Genomic DNA, 15,024 nt, shown 5'->3' on the forward strand with positions numbered 1-15,024 from the left:
ATTTATTATAATTTCGTCGATATACTCAATTGTGACTTTTTTTCGTTCTTCTTTTAATTTGTTTCTCGCATAATTAAAACTTGCACAAGGTCGCGAATTGATTGCACATGCAGCCGTTAAAACAACGATCGAATGAAAACCGAAAGACTTTTGAGAATTTTTTTCTTTCTTTTAAATGCACCTATATGTATTTTGCCCACGTTTAAGACGCGATTTATTTTTCATCTATAATTACATAGGATTATATACCTAGTACATATGACCTTGAATAATCATCATTATTTTATTTTTTTATCACAAGCAACGGGTGATGATTTACGACTTGTATCGAAGGAATATTTCTCTCACACGTTAAATGTTGTATGAAATTTTATGTACATGTCTATATACATTTTACCTGTACGTGTGAGAAGTACATGTATATCCTGTACATGGTATAATTATTTAATGACACGTAAAATTGGCGTTAAATGTGTTGAGGATATAATAATCCGATTGCACCTATAAAATTGCTCGTTTCATTTTCATATATTTTGTCATCAATTTTTAACATCGGAAATTTACAAATACGTTATCTAATAACCAGCAAATTATTTTCACGGTGGTATACGTACATCGTCGGCAATTATATTAATTAATTCTCGATTAATTAACTCGCGAAATTAAATTAGGATACACACTCCCGCGTTAATATTTACAACCGTTTCAACTATATCTTTTAATTTTTCGTTGCTCATTATTTTTTTCATTTTTCTCTCGCTCATTTCAAGAACAATTCACGTTGCCATATCGCGTAGAAATACGTCACTCTGTATCCGTCGACGATAATCGATTCGCGGTCATTCGCGTGAATGCAGATCAAGGCTATTTTACAGGTATATAAATATCGCTGTTACAGTTTCTTGAGATCACGATCAAATTATCTCATCTATTTCTCTTATTTCCTTCGATTCAGGGCTGGTTTTTTTTACCTTTTCTTTATTTAATTGCATCCCGACGTTTTGGATTTGGTATACTCGAAATAACGAGGTGGTTTTTTCAATTTATTGAACATTAGTTTTCTTATTATTAGAAATATATGATAATTTTTACGATTATTTTATCTAATTTTTAAAGTCATCGCTTGACGCCTCATGTATACGTACGTACATTACATACAGTGAAGTTGTAAATTTTCTTGTTACAAAAAAGATAAATATCAGATGCTAAAAAGGATAAAGTTTCTTGGGCAGTATCTCGACATTTTTTTCTCGCATTTATTCATTCAGTTTATTTTTTTTGTTTTGTTCGCTCCTTTCGAAAAAGGAGCGAACATAGAAGATCACAATCGTCGATTGTGCGTGCATGGTATAATTGTGTGAGGAGTACAGCTTTATTTAATGAAGAAAAAAAAATATAAAATGAAATAATATGAAACAATAAGAATAAAAAGAAAAATAAAATTGTATTACCGTTACATTCAGCAAACAGTTTGTCTACTCTTTATAAATGTACCATGTAGCTGTACATTCTTGTATTTTTCAAACACATACCTACTTATGTACTTACGATCGTAGGACAAGTTTCACGTACGTGTACATAGGTATGTAAGTACGTAGTTATATGTACATGCAATAAAACCGAGAAGTTTTGTAGATGCTCTTGACTTCCGCGATTACCTACCCTATACCTGCCTACCCAACTAACGGCTCTTCAAATTATCTCATCTCTTATGATAATAGGTATAAACGACATTTGGATCGGGACGAGTGAAATTGATAAGAATCATCTCGAAAATTCAAATCCGAAAGAGCGATGAAAAAAAAGCGGTTTTACGGATAATTTTTCGTTTCTTTGATAATTTTAGACTCGATTTCGGAGGTCCGAAATCTTATCTCGTTTTCTTATCAACGGTTAACGTGACTGATCGTTGAATCGCGTGAGCTATCCAAGTTTTATTATTACTGCACAGTGACCGGTAGAGGTCAAAGTGACATGGGGTATGGTTTAATGGTCAGCTTTAGTAGCTGTGGCGACTTATGTAGAAAATAATCAATAGGCTCGTGGCCTTCTGTATCGTTTTCGTGCTTGCAGCGTAGAATTTTTTTCATTTTTGGATCGATTAATTCAAACAATCAAAAACTCAAAAGCAGATGACGCGTCGAAGAATGATAATACTGCCGCAGACTCCTCACATTCCTCCGATGGTCTGAAAAACGAGGAATATTATAAACAAAATATGAAGGAAAAGATATTGGCTAATATAAAGATCCGTAGTTCAGTTTATGGAATTTATTTGCTCTGCTTTTAATAGCAATGACCGTGACAAAGACTTGAAGAATGATATTCAGTTGCAAGTTATAAATCAAGGCTGAATATTACACTGCGGACATTTTATCACGATCGATTTTCCGCTTCGATGAATTTAAGAATATTGCACGACAGCATATAGTGTACATTTTGTAAGAGTCAGTTTGCTGTTTATTCTTATTAATTTTTTGTGCAAACCGAACAATTGTACGATTGTAAAAATAATAAAATTGAAGCAAAAGAAAATGAAAAAAGAAGAAGAAATGAAGAAAAAACACGGAAATAAATTTATCTTTGAATTATAAACGATGATGACAATTACCGTTTAGTCAACCATCACGACTCATTGACAATGACTTGCATTTAAATTAGTAGTTTCGAGTTCAATTTTTTTGTATTAATTTCACAATCAACCCTCATGGATCCAATTGCCTGAGTATCTAAATTTATGGGGGTACCCCTATAACTGAATATTATTTGGGAGAAAGGAAAAGAAGATGATATTGCTCGACTATATGTATACACTAGGTAACATGCGATACATGGAATATATGTGTATATCTTGATCGTAGATCGATTAGAAACTAGATAAGCTTTGCTGTGTTTAATTTAGGTCAACTTCTCGAGGGGATTAGAAATCAAGTATACAGCCCTCCATTCTCTATCGATTTTCAAATGGTATTCACAGACAGATCGATTATTCATTGATTATTCAGATGGTACACGATCTGTCAAAGCTCTGTTCCATGAATAGTGTAAAATCTCACGAATTCTTTTTTTATTGCTAACTTTCAGAGTCTGCGAAAGACAAAGAGGAGCAGAGAGGGATGATGACAGAGGTGACGATGACGACGAAGATGAGAATCCCCTGGGTAGATGGCCACATGCGTTGAGTCCAGCTTTAGCGTGTCTTGGCTGCACTCTTGGACTGTTTAACATCAGTCGATTCGCCATTCTCAGCATACAGTTTGGGGGTAGACGTTCTTCTGATTAAAAATTTATATCTAATGATTTTAACGAATAATCTCATAACTGTGCTACCTTTTTGTTGGTTCGCAGCAAACTTCATTGTCCAGTTCTTAGTCTTGTCGTTGGTACTTGGAATCCCGTTATTCACACTCCAAGTATGTTTGGGTCAAAGATTAGCTGCGGGCGCGGTGGATATGTGGAAGATTTCCCCTCTGTTTCAAGGAGTTGGAATCGCCCTGCTTACTGCACAGGCGTTCATTGGCATATACAGTATCGTTGGCATTTCTTGGATGTTCGTTTACTTCAGGTAAATTACCGGGTGACGATAGAGACAGCCTCGAAACATAAAACTGCCAAGAGTCTGCTCTGAGTGCCTTCCTGAATTTTTTTATTTCTTTCGCAGGGATTCGTTCATCACAAAACAAGACAGGTATCGATGGGCTGAACCTTTTCTGCTATATCGGGAAGATACCAAACCCATGCACAATGGAACTCCATATAAATTACAAGAAACTGTTCCGGACTACTTCAGTGGGGCTGTACTTCAAAGACATCATCTGAACGAACCAGAGACTGGAATTGTGACCCTAAAATTTCAAGTTGCGTTCAACCTCGCTGTTGTGTGGATGATAGTATTCGTTTCCCTGAGCAAAGGTAAATGAATCGAACGCTTGAAATTTTTTCTTTTGCTCCAACGAAATAAATACCTGGTTATTACGCCTCAGGTTTAAGATCCTACGGCAAAGTTGTCTACGTATTTACGTTGGTACCAGTTTTTGGAACGCTTGTACTTTGCGCCAAGCTCTTAGGATTGACTCCTACTGGTTCGATTCATCAGCTTTTCCCAGCTACTGTATGGAACGAATTTTTTACCAACGGAAAATCGTGGATGGCAGCATCCACCGAAGTTTTTCTTACTTGGGGTCTCTTTGGAGCTGCTGCAATGCAGGTTCGTCAATTTCGAATGGTTCGCTGTTCGTCGTTTAAATTGTGTTGAGAAAGCAAATGACTTTTTTTGTTTTCTTCTATTTGCAGATAGCTGCCCACAATAAGCACAAGCATCTCCTTCAGCGTGACACGAGTCTGGTGGTCGTTTTGACGTTTGTAGTCCTTCTGCTTTCCGCATTTCTAGCGAACACTTGCGTCCAAATACTCAGGCATCACGGATACGTTTACACGACCAGTTCCTTCGGTGAGAGAAAATTGAGGATCAGATATTTTTTGACAATACATATCTTCATCCGATTTTCAGAAAGCATATCGGGATATACCTTTATGCACCCCGTTAATCAACCTGTGCATCCGGGCCAGGTTAGTACCCCGGAACGTTTTATGAATCACGCTTCATTTCTCGCTGGCCAACGTGTCGTCAGATACGGAGCAGATCTGGAAACGGAATCTGGTTATCAAGTTTTAAGACTCGCTACGGAATTAGTACCAGCCACCTTGGCGATGTTGGGGTCTGAACAGGTCTCTCCGTTTTGGGCAGTTCTGTTTTACTTCATTCTTATACTATTTGGGATAGCGCAACAGGTAATGATGATGATGATAAAAAGTGAAAGAAAAATGACAAATATATTTAATATCGTAGTATTCTTTATAATTTTCACCTGTGTTTGGTGACTGAAGAATACTCTTTTTCATTTTACAGCTGGCGATATGGCATTGCGTTATCACCGGTATAATGGCCATTAATACGAAAATGATGAAACTGTGGGAAACGACAATCACATTTTTCAGTTGCGCTTGTGGCTATATTTTGGGGCTGCCTATGGCTACAGAGGTGAGTTGAACCGTTTTTATCACGCGCCAGATATTTTTAAATCGTTAAGAGAATCTTAAAATTGCCCCGAAGTTCCTCTGCTTGTAATGCTCTGATAGAAAATAAGCGCCGAATCTAATGATTCAAATTTGTGGACTTTACGGAAATGAGTCACGACCATATGTGTGTTTAATACAAGTGGAACTCTACGTTTATCAAATCGTAAAGTTACGTAATCTAAAGTTTCATCGAGATTAAAATTATCAAGTCTTATCGGTATCGTTTATACGCTATCACTTGTACGGAGTTCCAGTACCTCGCGAACTGCAGCCTTCGCACATTGTTGTATACGTAGATGAATAATGAGCAACAACATGAATCACGTTGCTCGTAGAAGTGCGCCCTGTTATTTCTGCAGTGAATTTATCGAAGAACGGTATATAATGGAACACATAAAACATTGCGGTGCTGTGTTGGAAGAATGCCCCGAAAAATGTGGAGCTTACATACCCAGATTCAATCTAAAATCGCATCACGCGCAATGCAGTTCGACGAGGATCAAAACGATTAGTCATACAAATGCGACGGAAGTGCCAAAATCTATCGACGAGACATGGAAAGAACGGGTCATGTCTGTGCTGAACTTGATGAGAACAGCAATTCTCGATGGGAAACGGGAACAGAAAAAGTTGGAAGAAAAATTAACGCTAAGTTTGGAAACCATCCGGTCTAAAGAAACTGCGCTCGAAGCCGTAAAGAATAAATTGACCGAGGCCAACAATCGTACTCGTCTCTCGGATGGTGAGGTGGATTTTCGTTTGAACAGAGTGGAGCAAGCTTTTACTCACATAGACGAACAGCTGAGTTTGAATTTCAAACAAACTTACGATCAGCTGGAATTGCTTGAAAATAAATTCAAAGATGAGGAAATTATCCGTAAATCAAATACGGACGAATGGCGCAAGGAAATTGATGCTTTGAAAAAATTTTTAGCCCAAGAAAACGCGATGATTAGCTCCGTTTGGCACGAGCAGCTCAAGCAAATCCATGACTTGAAACTTGAATTGGAAATGAGATGCAAGGCTTCCAAAGAACTAGTAAAAACTCAGGATATATTATCAGAAAAAATAGATATCCTCGTACAAGAACTTAGGAAACATTCGGAAGCGATTAAATCTCAAGCAGATGATACCAAAGCGTTGAAGTTTCAACTGAAAGAAAATGTGACTTACCTCGAGGATACGATCAAAGAAATCCCGGTCCAAAATATTCCCGATAGTGTGAACTGCAGGTGTTTGAATCAAGAGTGCTTCGAACCAATATCAACATCCGGTCGTCTTTTGTGGAGAATCGATCGGTATAAAGAAAAAATGACGGATGCTAAAGAGAATGACACGGTGCTCCGCAGCCCGATATTTTACAACAAAGAATATGGATATACTTTAGGAGTTGAGTTATTTTTAAATGGTAGAGGACAGTGGAAAGAGAGGCACGTTATCGGCTGTCTCCAGGTCTTGGATGGAAAATGGGACGCTCTGTTGGACTGGCCGTGTATTTTACAAGCCACGATTATTTTGAGAGACCAAGAAAATCCCGCGAACAATGTAAAAAAAATGTTAAAAGTCAAGAGAAAAGATGCGGCCGATGATAACGATAAGATTAACAAAGAATCCGGCATGTATATTTTTATTCCACATACAAAATTAACACGCCATGATGGATTTACCAAGAACAATGTAGTGTTTCTAGACATTCAGGTAAAAGATGTCAAGATCGGTGGCTCAATGGCATCTCTAATATCATAGATAATAATTTCAATAACGTAAATCTCTTGCGATCAAATAATCTAGATCATAATAAGTTTTTGTAAATAGTTTATGAAATAAATGAAATTATTGGCATCAGCAATGGACGCACTTCAATTCAATTAATTGTAATATCAGTTGGATCGACGACCCCCAAAGTATGACCAATCGATAAATTTCCAAGGTAAACGTGTGTACATAAGCGTCGGTAGTAGCCTTGATATTCTAATCCACATAACTTGCTGCAGTACAACTTTATCCAATCACTTTTTCATTCTTTCAGTTTGGTATCTATGTCGTTTATTATTTGGACTACACAGTCGGCGGTGCATGGTGGATCTTGGTACTCTATCTGGTCGAAGTTGGCGCAGTCTTTGCAGTCAGGGGACGACCACACACCGGTGAAGCTGTAGTCGCCGAACTCTTTCCTCCTACCGGAAGGTGTCTCAGGCATTGGGCTGGACCGTTGCTTTCTTTCACATGGAACGTCATTCTGCCCGTTGCACTGATGGTTAGCCTTATTTATTTATTCTATTCTTTAATTATTTGGACAGTTTCTGAAGAATCTTATCCGTTCAGGTGCTGAGTATCATGATCTTCAAAAGTAGCGGCTTCCGGGATTTGTACACCTATCGGAGAACTAACAGAGATTATTGGGCTGTCTGGACCAGACAACTTGGTGCAGCGATTCAGCTCATACCTATTCTGATGATTCCCGTTGTCGCCGTGATCCAGACTTGTAGATACTTGAACAGTGGACCGCCAGACATATTCGATGTAAGGGTTCGAGTGAGTTTTCTCATTTTGGTAGTCGCGATGATCTTATTTGATTTGTTTTTTTATCGCCATTAAAGTCCGTGGCGTGAATATTTATCTATTGAAAAATCTAGGCATGAGTCGATGTAAATTTAGCCAATTTTTATTCTGTCATGCAAACGAAAGAACGAACCGATGGAAGTTAACGTAAGTCATTGCGCTCAATGCAACGGAGTAAGTGTAAGTCAGTTGCGTAAAGTGCATGCGACTATTTCAATTGCGTAAATAGATCGAAGTGAGTATGCTTGGAGCGATTTCATTGAAAGTAATTATTCATTTTAGAGAATTCAGCTGCTCTACAGACCGTCTCTCGAACAGGACGATTCGGCTGACGGTCAAACCCAAGTGGGAAGTGACACCGCAACGAGCATTCACGGAAACGGCGTTCTACCATCCGCGACGGAAGTACCATTCGAAGATCCACCACCGAAATACACCCCTCCGCCGAGCTACACCACAGCAACCGGAGCCAGAATAGCTAAAATGTTTCGTCAGAGCTTTAGAAGAAGCGTCAGAAGAATAGCCAACGTTTTAGGAGAGAGTAGCACTCCGAGGTCAAGGCCAGCGCTCCAACCGCCGCCGCCGGATTACGCTGCTGTTCTGGTTGAAATGAATCAGGGGATACCGTCGAGAGATATTTCAATAATCGTTACAGAGGCTGGACCTGATGTAACCGACGTAAGAAACGGAAGAACGAATAGTTTGGAAAGACGTAGACCAAACACGATCGATAGAACAATGAGAATAAGTACAATAGACAGAAGTGCTACCGAACGTACACATTCGACGATGGATAGAAGCCGTAGAGCACAAACAAACAATGGTAGTTCTAATTTAACCGCTGCCGATGTGGCTAATTTGCTACGTAGCAGTATTAGGAGAGGAACTTCTCGTAACCAGCAGTCTTTGCACAGAAGTTTTACGAGCAACGAACCAGCTGCTGCGATTTCGATCGAAAATTTAGTTGAAGCAGCCGCTCCTATAGGCCAAGATTCGTTGGTTCTTCCTAAACATGAGTCTCTAGTCTCCGAGCAAGACGAAAACGATGTTAAAAAGACTGTCGACGAAACGGAAAATGATGCTACTGTGATATAAACCGGCAATTAGCGATTACGAATTTTTAATTCTCTTTTTTTATTTTACGATTAAAAATTACACGTTCGTGCAATCTGAATTTATTTAAATTTCACAGGGTCTCATTACAACTACTCTCCAGTCGAGTCACCGGGTCGATAATTTTTAATCGTCCGACTCGATGTTCACATCACTACGCTACATATCCGTGTCAATTATTATCACGTTTGCGTTCAATCAATTTCACGGTACGCACCTGTACTTACATTTATGAATGGTTGAAAAATTTGGGAGTCAAAGTTTCAATTTTCAGCCTTTAACTTTTAAGATGAACCGAGTAACAAATGATGAGTGTTTCCGTGTCGATCGAAAAACCTTTGGAAAATTTGTTCGGAAGCATTTAATTTTTTAATTCACTAGACTATTATCATATAATTGCAATGAATTTTACTATTCCGTTGAAAATGAGATTATGCAAACTGTGCTTTGTTGTAATATATTAATTTTATACGCTTCTTCTATTATCGGAGACTTGTTATGTAAATACATTATTAGTATTTTTATGATATAGTTGATAATCATTATCTAATTAGCTGTATAATTACACGATTACCGTTCAATTTATAGTAACTATTTTATTGTTACTTTATATCATTATTTTCAATTTAAGAATGTTTAGTCCGTCCAGTGTGTCAATGTTAGTCTCAGCAGGATATTTTACGTGCACGTATACCGTTACTTCGACTATTATTTTTGGCAATTCTTGCGCTACTATTGAAGTGAAAAAAACCATATCCGCTTATGTGAATGCATGAAAATAATGAAACAGGATTATTTATCGCGTCCAAATTTTGAGATAGAAAAGACTTTAATTAAAAATATAAGTACATATACGACATCACCATTTATAGTTCCACATTTCCTTTTTACTCTCGGGTGTGAAATGGAGATGTTATCTTAGTGTGACCTTTATGAAAAAAATTTCCTACGCTAAAGTGTAACTGCTATACCTGATATATTATGGACCATAATAAAATTTTTATGTTTTTTTAGTACCAAATTATATCTGATCGGTAGTATTATATCTGTTATTCTATTCTGCAAATCCTTATAGCAAATCAAGGTGAGAATAACTTCTATGGAAATATCCTAATTTATCTTCGCTTCGTAAGGAGCAAAGTCGGCGGCAATTGGGTCGTCCAATAACACTGCGAATCAATTTATCCGTGATACTCAATCTTTTTTACATCCGTTTCAGAAGAAAAATTAGCAGCCTACAAAGCAACTCCGCTTCGTATCCTGGCACACAAGACTCGTTCGTGGATCTGCAAATTCCTTCATAAAATTCGTTAATTGAATGAGATTACATAATTTATTTATTATATAGCTATGGATTCATTTACTTTCTGGGATCATTTAATTTTCAAACAAATAAAAAAATTCGGTCATAATTTTTATGATACATTGATTGTAAGACGTATTTTTCTATGTAAATGAATCTTCATAGACGATGAGTTGAAATTGATTTTATATCGTTGATTTATTGATGAATAAAATCACTTTTGAAAGTAATTGTCTGATTCACGTTGATTGACCCCCGCATCCATAACTCATCAACATCCTACATCAGCTATAGCTACGCATGTACATGGTAAGGCATGCATGCATGCACATGATGAGGCACCAAGTTCGGACCACCTCCTCGGGTTTCCTGTTCTCCTGATACAAATTTCCACTTTTGGGCAAACTTTCAATTTTCAGGACCGGCATTCTACAGCTCTGCATTATCGCTTACGATTTAAAGCATGATTGAATGATTGCATGCACAGGCATGCATGCAGTCAGTCATGCAATGCATCAGTTGCTCTCTCTATCATACTAGGATTGAATACAGAGGATTGAAGGCATGCACATGATGAGGCACCAGGTCTCGGAATACCTCCTCGGTTTTCCTGTTCTCCTGATACCCAGAAAATTTTTTGGCCCAAATTCTAAATTCCGAAATACCTCCTCGGTTTTTCTGTTCTCCTGATACCTAGAGAATTTTTTAGCCTAAATTCTAAATTCCGGAAACGCTGTTCTAAAGCTAGAAATTATTCTTTCTCTCTTTTATCTACAATTTATTGAATAAATGAATACTCGGGCAGGCATATAGTTAGTTCTGCAAAGAATAAGTCGCTCTCTCCATCAGACTAGAAATAATCATGAAGGATTGAAGGCATGCACATGATGAGGCACCAAGTTTCGGACCACCTCCTCGGGTTGCCTGTTCTCCTGATACAAATCTCCACTTTGGGCAAACTTTCAATTTTCAGGACCGGCATTCTACAGCTCTGCATTATCGCTTACGATTTAAAGCATGATTGAATGATTGCATGCACAGGCATGCATGCAGTCAGTCCTGCAATGCATCAGTTGCTTTCTCTATCATACTAGGATTGAATACACATGATTGAATGCATGCATATGATGTTCTGATGATTGGATGAAGAAAGTGTAAAGGAGTTATGGTATAGAGGAAATCAATCATTGCGTGTTAGTTAAAGGTAATTTTTATTAATAAATCAATTATCGAAAATACATATTGGAACAGGAGTATGTACAATATTCCCACCTCATTCAACGAATATATCATCAATATGACAGTTTTTAATATCTAAATATGTACAGTATGTTCATACGTATATCACGACTTATTCATAATAAATACTTGAGACAATATTTCTATTTTAATTAACATTGTATCAGCAATTACTGCATATTCCCGACCCCCTGGAGGCGCCCCATGATCTGGAATTGAAAGTAGGTTATTCCAGAGTTATCCCTGATTTTTCCCTGATTTTTTGCAATTTTTTTCGATTTTTTCCGATTTTTCTCCGATTTTTCAGAATATGTTTGAATATTTCCGCCGCTGGCCACGTGGTCACGTGACGCGATGACGTCACGTGACAGACCACGTGACCCAACTCGCCGATACAGCTAGCGCCATGTGGCGGAATTTTCGTGAACTAAAAAGTTTCTTGCCCCTTGATTCAGGCAATGTGATGCGTGAAAGAGAGGTAAAAGAAAGGCAAAAGTTTTGACCCTTCTTCGAGCAAAAACGGAAAAGTATTGACCACCCCCCGAGCGCGAACCGTGAAAGTTTTGTCACTTCTTCGAGCAAAAATGCGAAAGTATTGACCATTCTTCCAGGAAAAAAACGGCGAAAGTTTTGTCGGTTCTCCGACCAAAGCCGGAAAAGTATTGACCCGAAATACATCTCCTTCACGCATCACATTGCCTGAATCAAGGGGCAAGAAACTTTTTAGTTCACGAAAATTCCGCCACATGGCGCTAGCTGTATCGGCGAGTTGGACCACGTGGTCTGTCACGTGACGTCATCGCGTCACGTAACCACGTGGCCAGCGGCGGATAAATTCAAACATATTCTGAAAAATCGGAGAAAAATCGGAAAAAGTTTTGTCACTTCTTCGAGCGAAAATGCAAAATCATTGATCATCAATCATTGCGTATTAGCAAATATGTTATCAATTTGATAGTTTTCAATGGAAAATCTAAGTATGTACAGTATGTTCATATGTATATCATGACTTATTCATAACAAATACTTGAGACAATATTTCTATTTTAATTAACATTGTATGAGTAATTTAATTTCGCAGAAAATGCACAACTCATTCACACAAATTATCTACACCACACATATGATGAAAGGCTTCGTGGATGCTCCGAGGATGGTCTCGTATTCGTATTCGTCTCGCGAAAATACATAGGAAAAGTGTCCTGAAATTAATTTAGCGAATACTCCACTTTTCACCCCAAAAAAACGCCAAGCCTATAGCCTTAGAGTTTTCTCAAAATTTAAGATGAAAATCTAGAATATCTTTCATGGGGTTTCCAACGCTATTGTCATGTATTATGATCTCCGGAATCTGAATCTGGCCCACACCAGCCAAGGAGCGGCACAAAGAAAAAAAATATATAAAAAAAAATGGGACAAAATTAGAAAAAAATTGAGGAAAAATGAGGGAGTAAATAAAGAATGACAAGGCAGTTATTCTTTGAATTTTAATCTCGGAATATGAATCTAATTACAAGATTAAGCTACGAATTGAAATAAATCTTTGCGTGAATCAATAGAGAAAGCGGGTTTACTTCATAAAAAATATCAATTAACACGGATAAAGGTTACTAAATTTGGTACATGGATAAATATTTTTATGCCTAATTAACTCTTGTTCCAGTTCAATTTCTGATCAACGCGCTTTACTTGTCAATCATCAAAGATGGAATAACATTTTTCGGACTCATTTTTTTCGTAGTCAGTTGAGTAGCGGGCAGTTTTACATAGTTTTAGCAGTTTTAGTTGAATTTCATGCCTTGAGTCGCAATTTAACGCAACCGTTACTCGTCTAGCAAGTACATTTCGTTATATTTCATCGTACCTTCGACGAATTAAAAATGCAGTTTATATAAAGCTGATCCCGTCAGTTAACGACGTTTGCTAATGAGCCCCGATTCCCGACCCACCTCTCCTTAAGTTCAACTTTCAATCCGAGATCTCTGAGAGCAGCTTTTATATCCTCTTCTAGCCTTTCTCCGTGCAATTGCATCGCGTTTCTGAGCAGCTCTTCAACTCCATGTACTAAAAACTCTCTAGATTCAGGCTTATTCCTCACAGACATATTTCGTATCGCCCATGAAGCTTGTCTAATGACGTTCATGTTGTCCGGGTGACTCTTTATCACGTCAACGATGACCAGTGGAGCACCACAGTCATAGAAAACGCCTGCGTTAGTTGGATTTCTCAAAGTCAACGCAGAAATACAAGCCATTCCTGCTGACGCTATATCCTCATGGCCCTGCAATGAAAAGTTTTGCCAATCATAAGGTAAATAAGTTTCGAATGATCATCAATCAATGATCAACTAAGCGGGGTAATTTACCTTTAGCCTACTGATCACAGATATAATCAGAGGCACCCCCCCAGAGGTTACGATATGAGCTTTGACCTCGTCATTACCAGCCAAGGCTTTTAGTAATTTCAGGGCTTGTCGATTGAGTTTCTCTGTATCTGGATATTCGACCATGACATCTAAAATAAACTTTAGACCACCAGCGTCATCAACGGTTTGACAGAACTCATTTCTCACTATCAGAGAAGCTAGGGTAAGCATCAGATCACCAACAGCACACTTATCGCCGCGAAATCCTATAAGGAGTTGGGATCAGAATTCATATTCAACTTCACTTGACAGATAAAAGTAGGCATTTACTCTGCATCAGTGAGGTGAGTACACCCAAAGATTCCCTCGCAATCCCTGTCGCATGTTCATGTGCTTTTCCAAATTCGTGTCTCACGTCGTCATCGAGTACCAAAGCTCTCAATACTGAGCAAATATCTCCCACTTCACCGGCAGTAACCTCGTTGCGTTCTAAGAGCAGTTTGAGTTTATCAAATATGTTGGCATTAAATATGTTCTGTCTGTTCATTTCATGTTTTATACAGCATTGTCTTATCCAACGTAGCAACAACTGTATAGTGGTTATGTCGTGCTCACAATCTAAAAGCCTGTGTCATTAAAAAAGTAACACATAGAGTAGCGTATCATTTATTTACTATAAAAATTCCTCAGGTTACTAACTCAATTTGTAGAGAAATTCCTTTTGCGTCCAATAAATCTGGGTATCCGGTGGTTAATGAAGTCAGTGTTTTAAGCACTGGTCTAAGAGTTTTGCTGTCATTTTTCGATGCTTCCACAAGATCCGTGAGTACAGAGTACGCTCCAAGTTTTGCAGCGTGAACTTTCCTAGCCATGTCCTTGTCGAGTTCAGTTTGTAATTTTTCCAAGATGATTGGAACACCTTCCAAGTTTTTCGATTTTACATGGTCCAAAAGTTTTGTCAAACATGTTTTTATCGTTTCGGAATCGTTTGAAATGACTAGATCTTTTATGATATTACTCAGATCAACACCCTGGAAATAAAGAACATGTTTATCAGTAATCATTAGGTAATTAACCAGTAGAGAGAAAAAAACTATACCTGAGCTTCAAATTGTTTGCAAGCATCATTGATCGCTTCCTCCGGTGTCATCGAAAATTCCTCGATATTCTCCTTGACGACTTCGTCGTAAGTTTCTTGAGTTATAACGCGCACCATGATGAATAGTTTTCTTGACGTTACCGACTTCTATCGTACTGAAATTTCTTTAATAGGAAGTGAATGTGAACACATAGACCTGGGAGAAGCATGAATCAGAGCCCTTCCATTCTCCATTCTGTAGATCATTTTCAGGTTTGGTTGTGT

At 38.0% G+C, this 15,024-nt stretch overlaps 3 protein-coding genes across 10 annotated transcripts in view; 2 read left to right on the forward strand and 1 right to left on the reverse strand.

Moving 5' to 3' along the window:
* The window catches only part of LOC105690711 (sodium-dependent transporter bedraggled), a 29,903-nt gene extending 20,125 nt beyond the window's left edge, over positions 1 to 9,778 (forward strand). For 5 of the 8 annotated variants that reach the window (XM_048656560.1, XM_048656558.1, XM_048656559.1 and 2 more), the window contains exons 5-15: positions 3,085 to 3,263; positions 3,349 to 3,565; positions 3,662 to 3,912; positions 3,984 to 4,207; positions 4,294 to 4,450; positions 4,511 to 4,791; positions 4,910 to 5,041; positions 7,109 to 7,336; positions 7,405 to 7,614; positions 7,768 to 7,815; positions 7,924 to 9,778. In XM_048656560.1, coding sequence (XP_048512517.1) covers positions 3,085 to 3,263; positions 3,349 to 3,565; positions 3,662 to 3,912; positions 3,984 to 4,207; positions 4,294 to 4,450; positions 4,511 to 4,791; positions 4,910 to 5,041; positions 7,109 to 7,336; positions 7,405 to 7,614; positions 7,768 to 7,815; positions 7,924 to 8,736 — 2,740 coding nt within the window. In that variant the 3' untranslated portion in view covers positions 8,737 to 9,778. The remainder of the gene's footprint in view (positions 1 to 3,084; positions 3,264 to 3,348; positions 3,566 to 3,661; positions 3,913 to 3,983; positions 4,208 to 4,293; positions 4,451 to 4,510; positions 4,792 to 4,909; positions 5,042 to 7,108; positions 7,337 to 7,404; positions 7,615 to 7,767; positions 7,816 to 7,923) is intronic. The other 3 variants (XM_020855115.2, XM_020855118.2, XM_020855119.2) reach the window with 3 other exon arrangements.
* On the forward strand, positions 5,048 to 6,928 carry LOC125501305 (TNF receptor-associated factor 5). Its single transcript, XM_048656567.1, has one exon. It carries the CDS (start codon positions 5,383 to 5,385, stop codon positions 6,823 to 6,825), a length of 1,443 nt encoding a protein of 480 aa, XP_048512524.1. The 5' UTR covers positions 5,048 to 5,382; the 3' UTR covers positions 6,826 to 6,928.
* Positions 9,779 to 12,769: 2,991 nt separating the features above from the next.
* LOC105690690 (armadillo repeat-containing protein 6 homolog) lies at positions 12,770 to 15,024 on the reverse strand. The gene is made up of 5 exons (XM_012408711.3): positions 14,761 to 15,024; positions 14,361 to 14,692; positions 13,992 to 14,287; positions 13,662 to 13,927; positions 12,770 to 13,577 (listed from the first exon to the last, which is right to left on the reverse strand). Exons 1-5 carry the CDS (start codon positions 14,875 to 14,877, stop codon positions 13,203 to 13,205), a joined length of 1,386 nt encoding a protein of 461 aa, XP_012264134.2. The 5' UTR covers positions 14,878 to 15,024; the 3' UTR covers positions 12,770 to 13,202.

The sequence above is a fragment of the Athalia rosae genome, chromosome 6 (assembly GCF_917208135.1).
Source record: "Athalia rosae chromosome 6, iyAthRosa1.1, whole genome shotgun sequence".
In the NCBI taxonomy this organism is placed as follows: Eukaryota; Metazoa; Arthropoda; class Insecta; order Hymenoptera; family Athaliidae; genus Athalia; species Athalia rosae.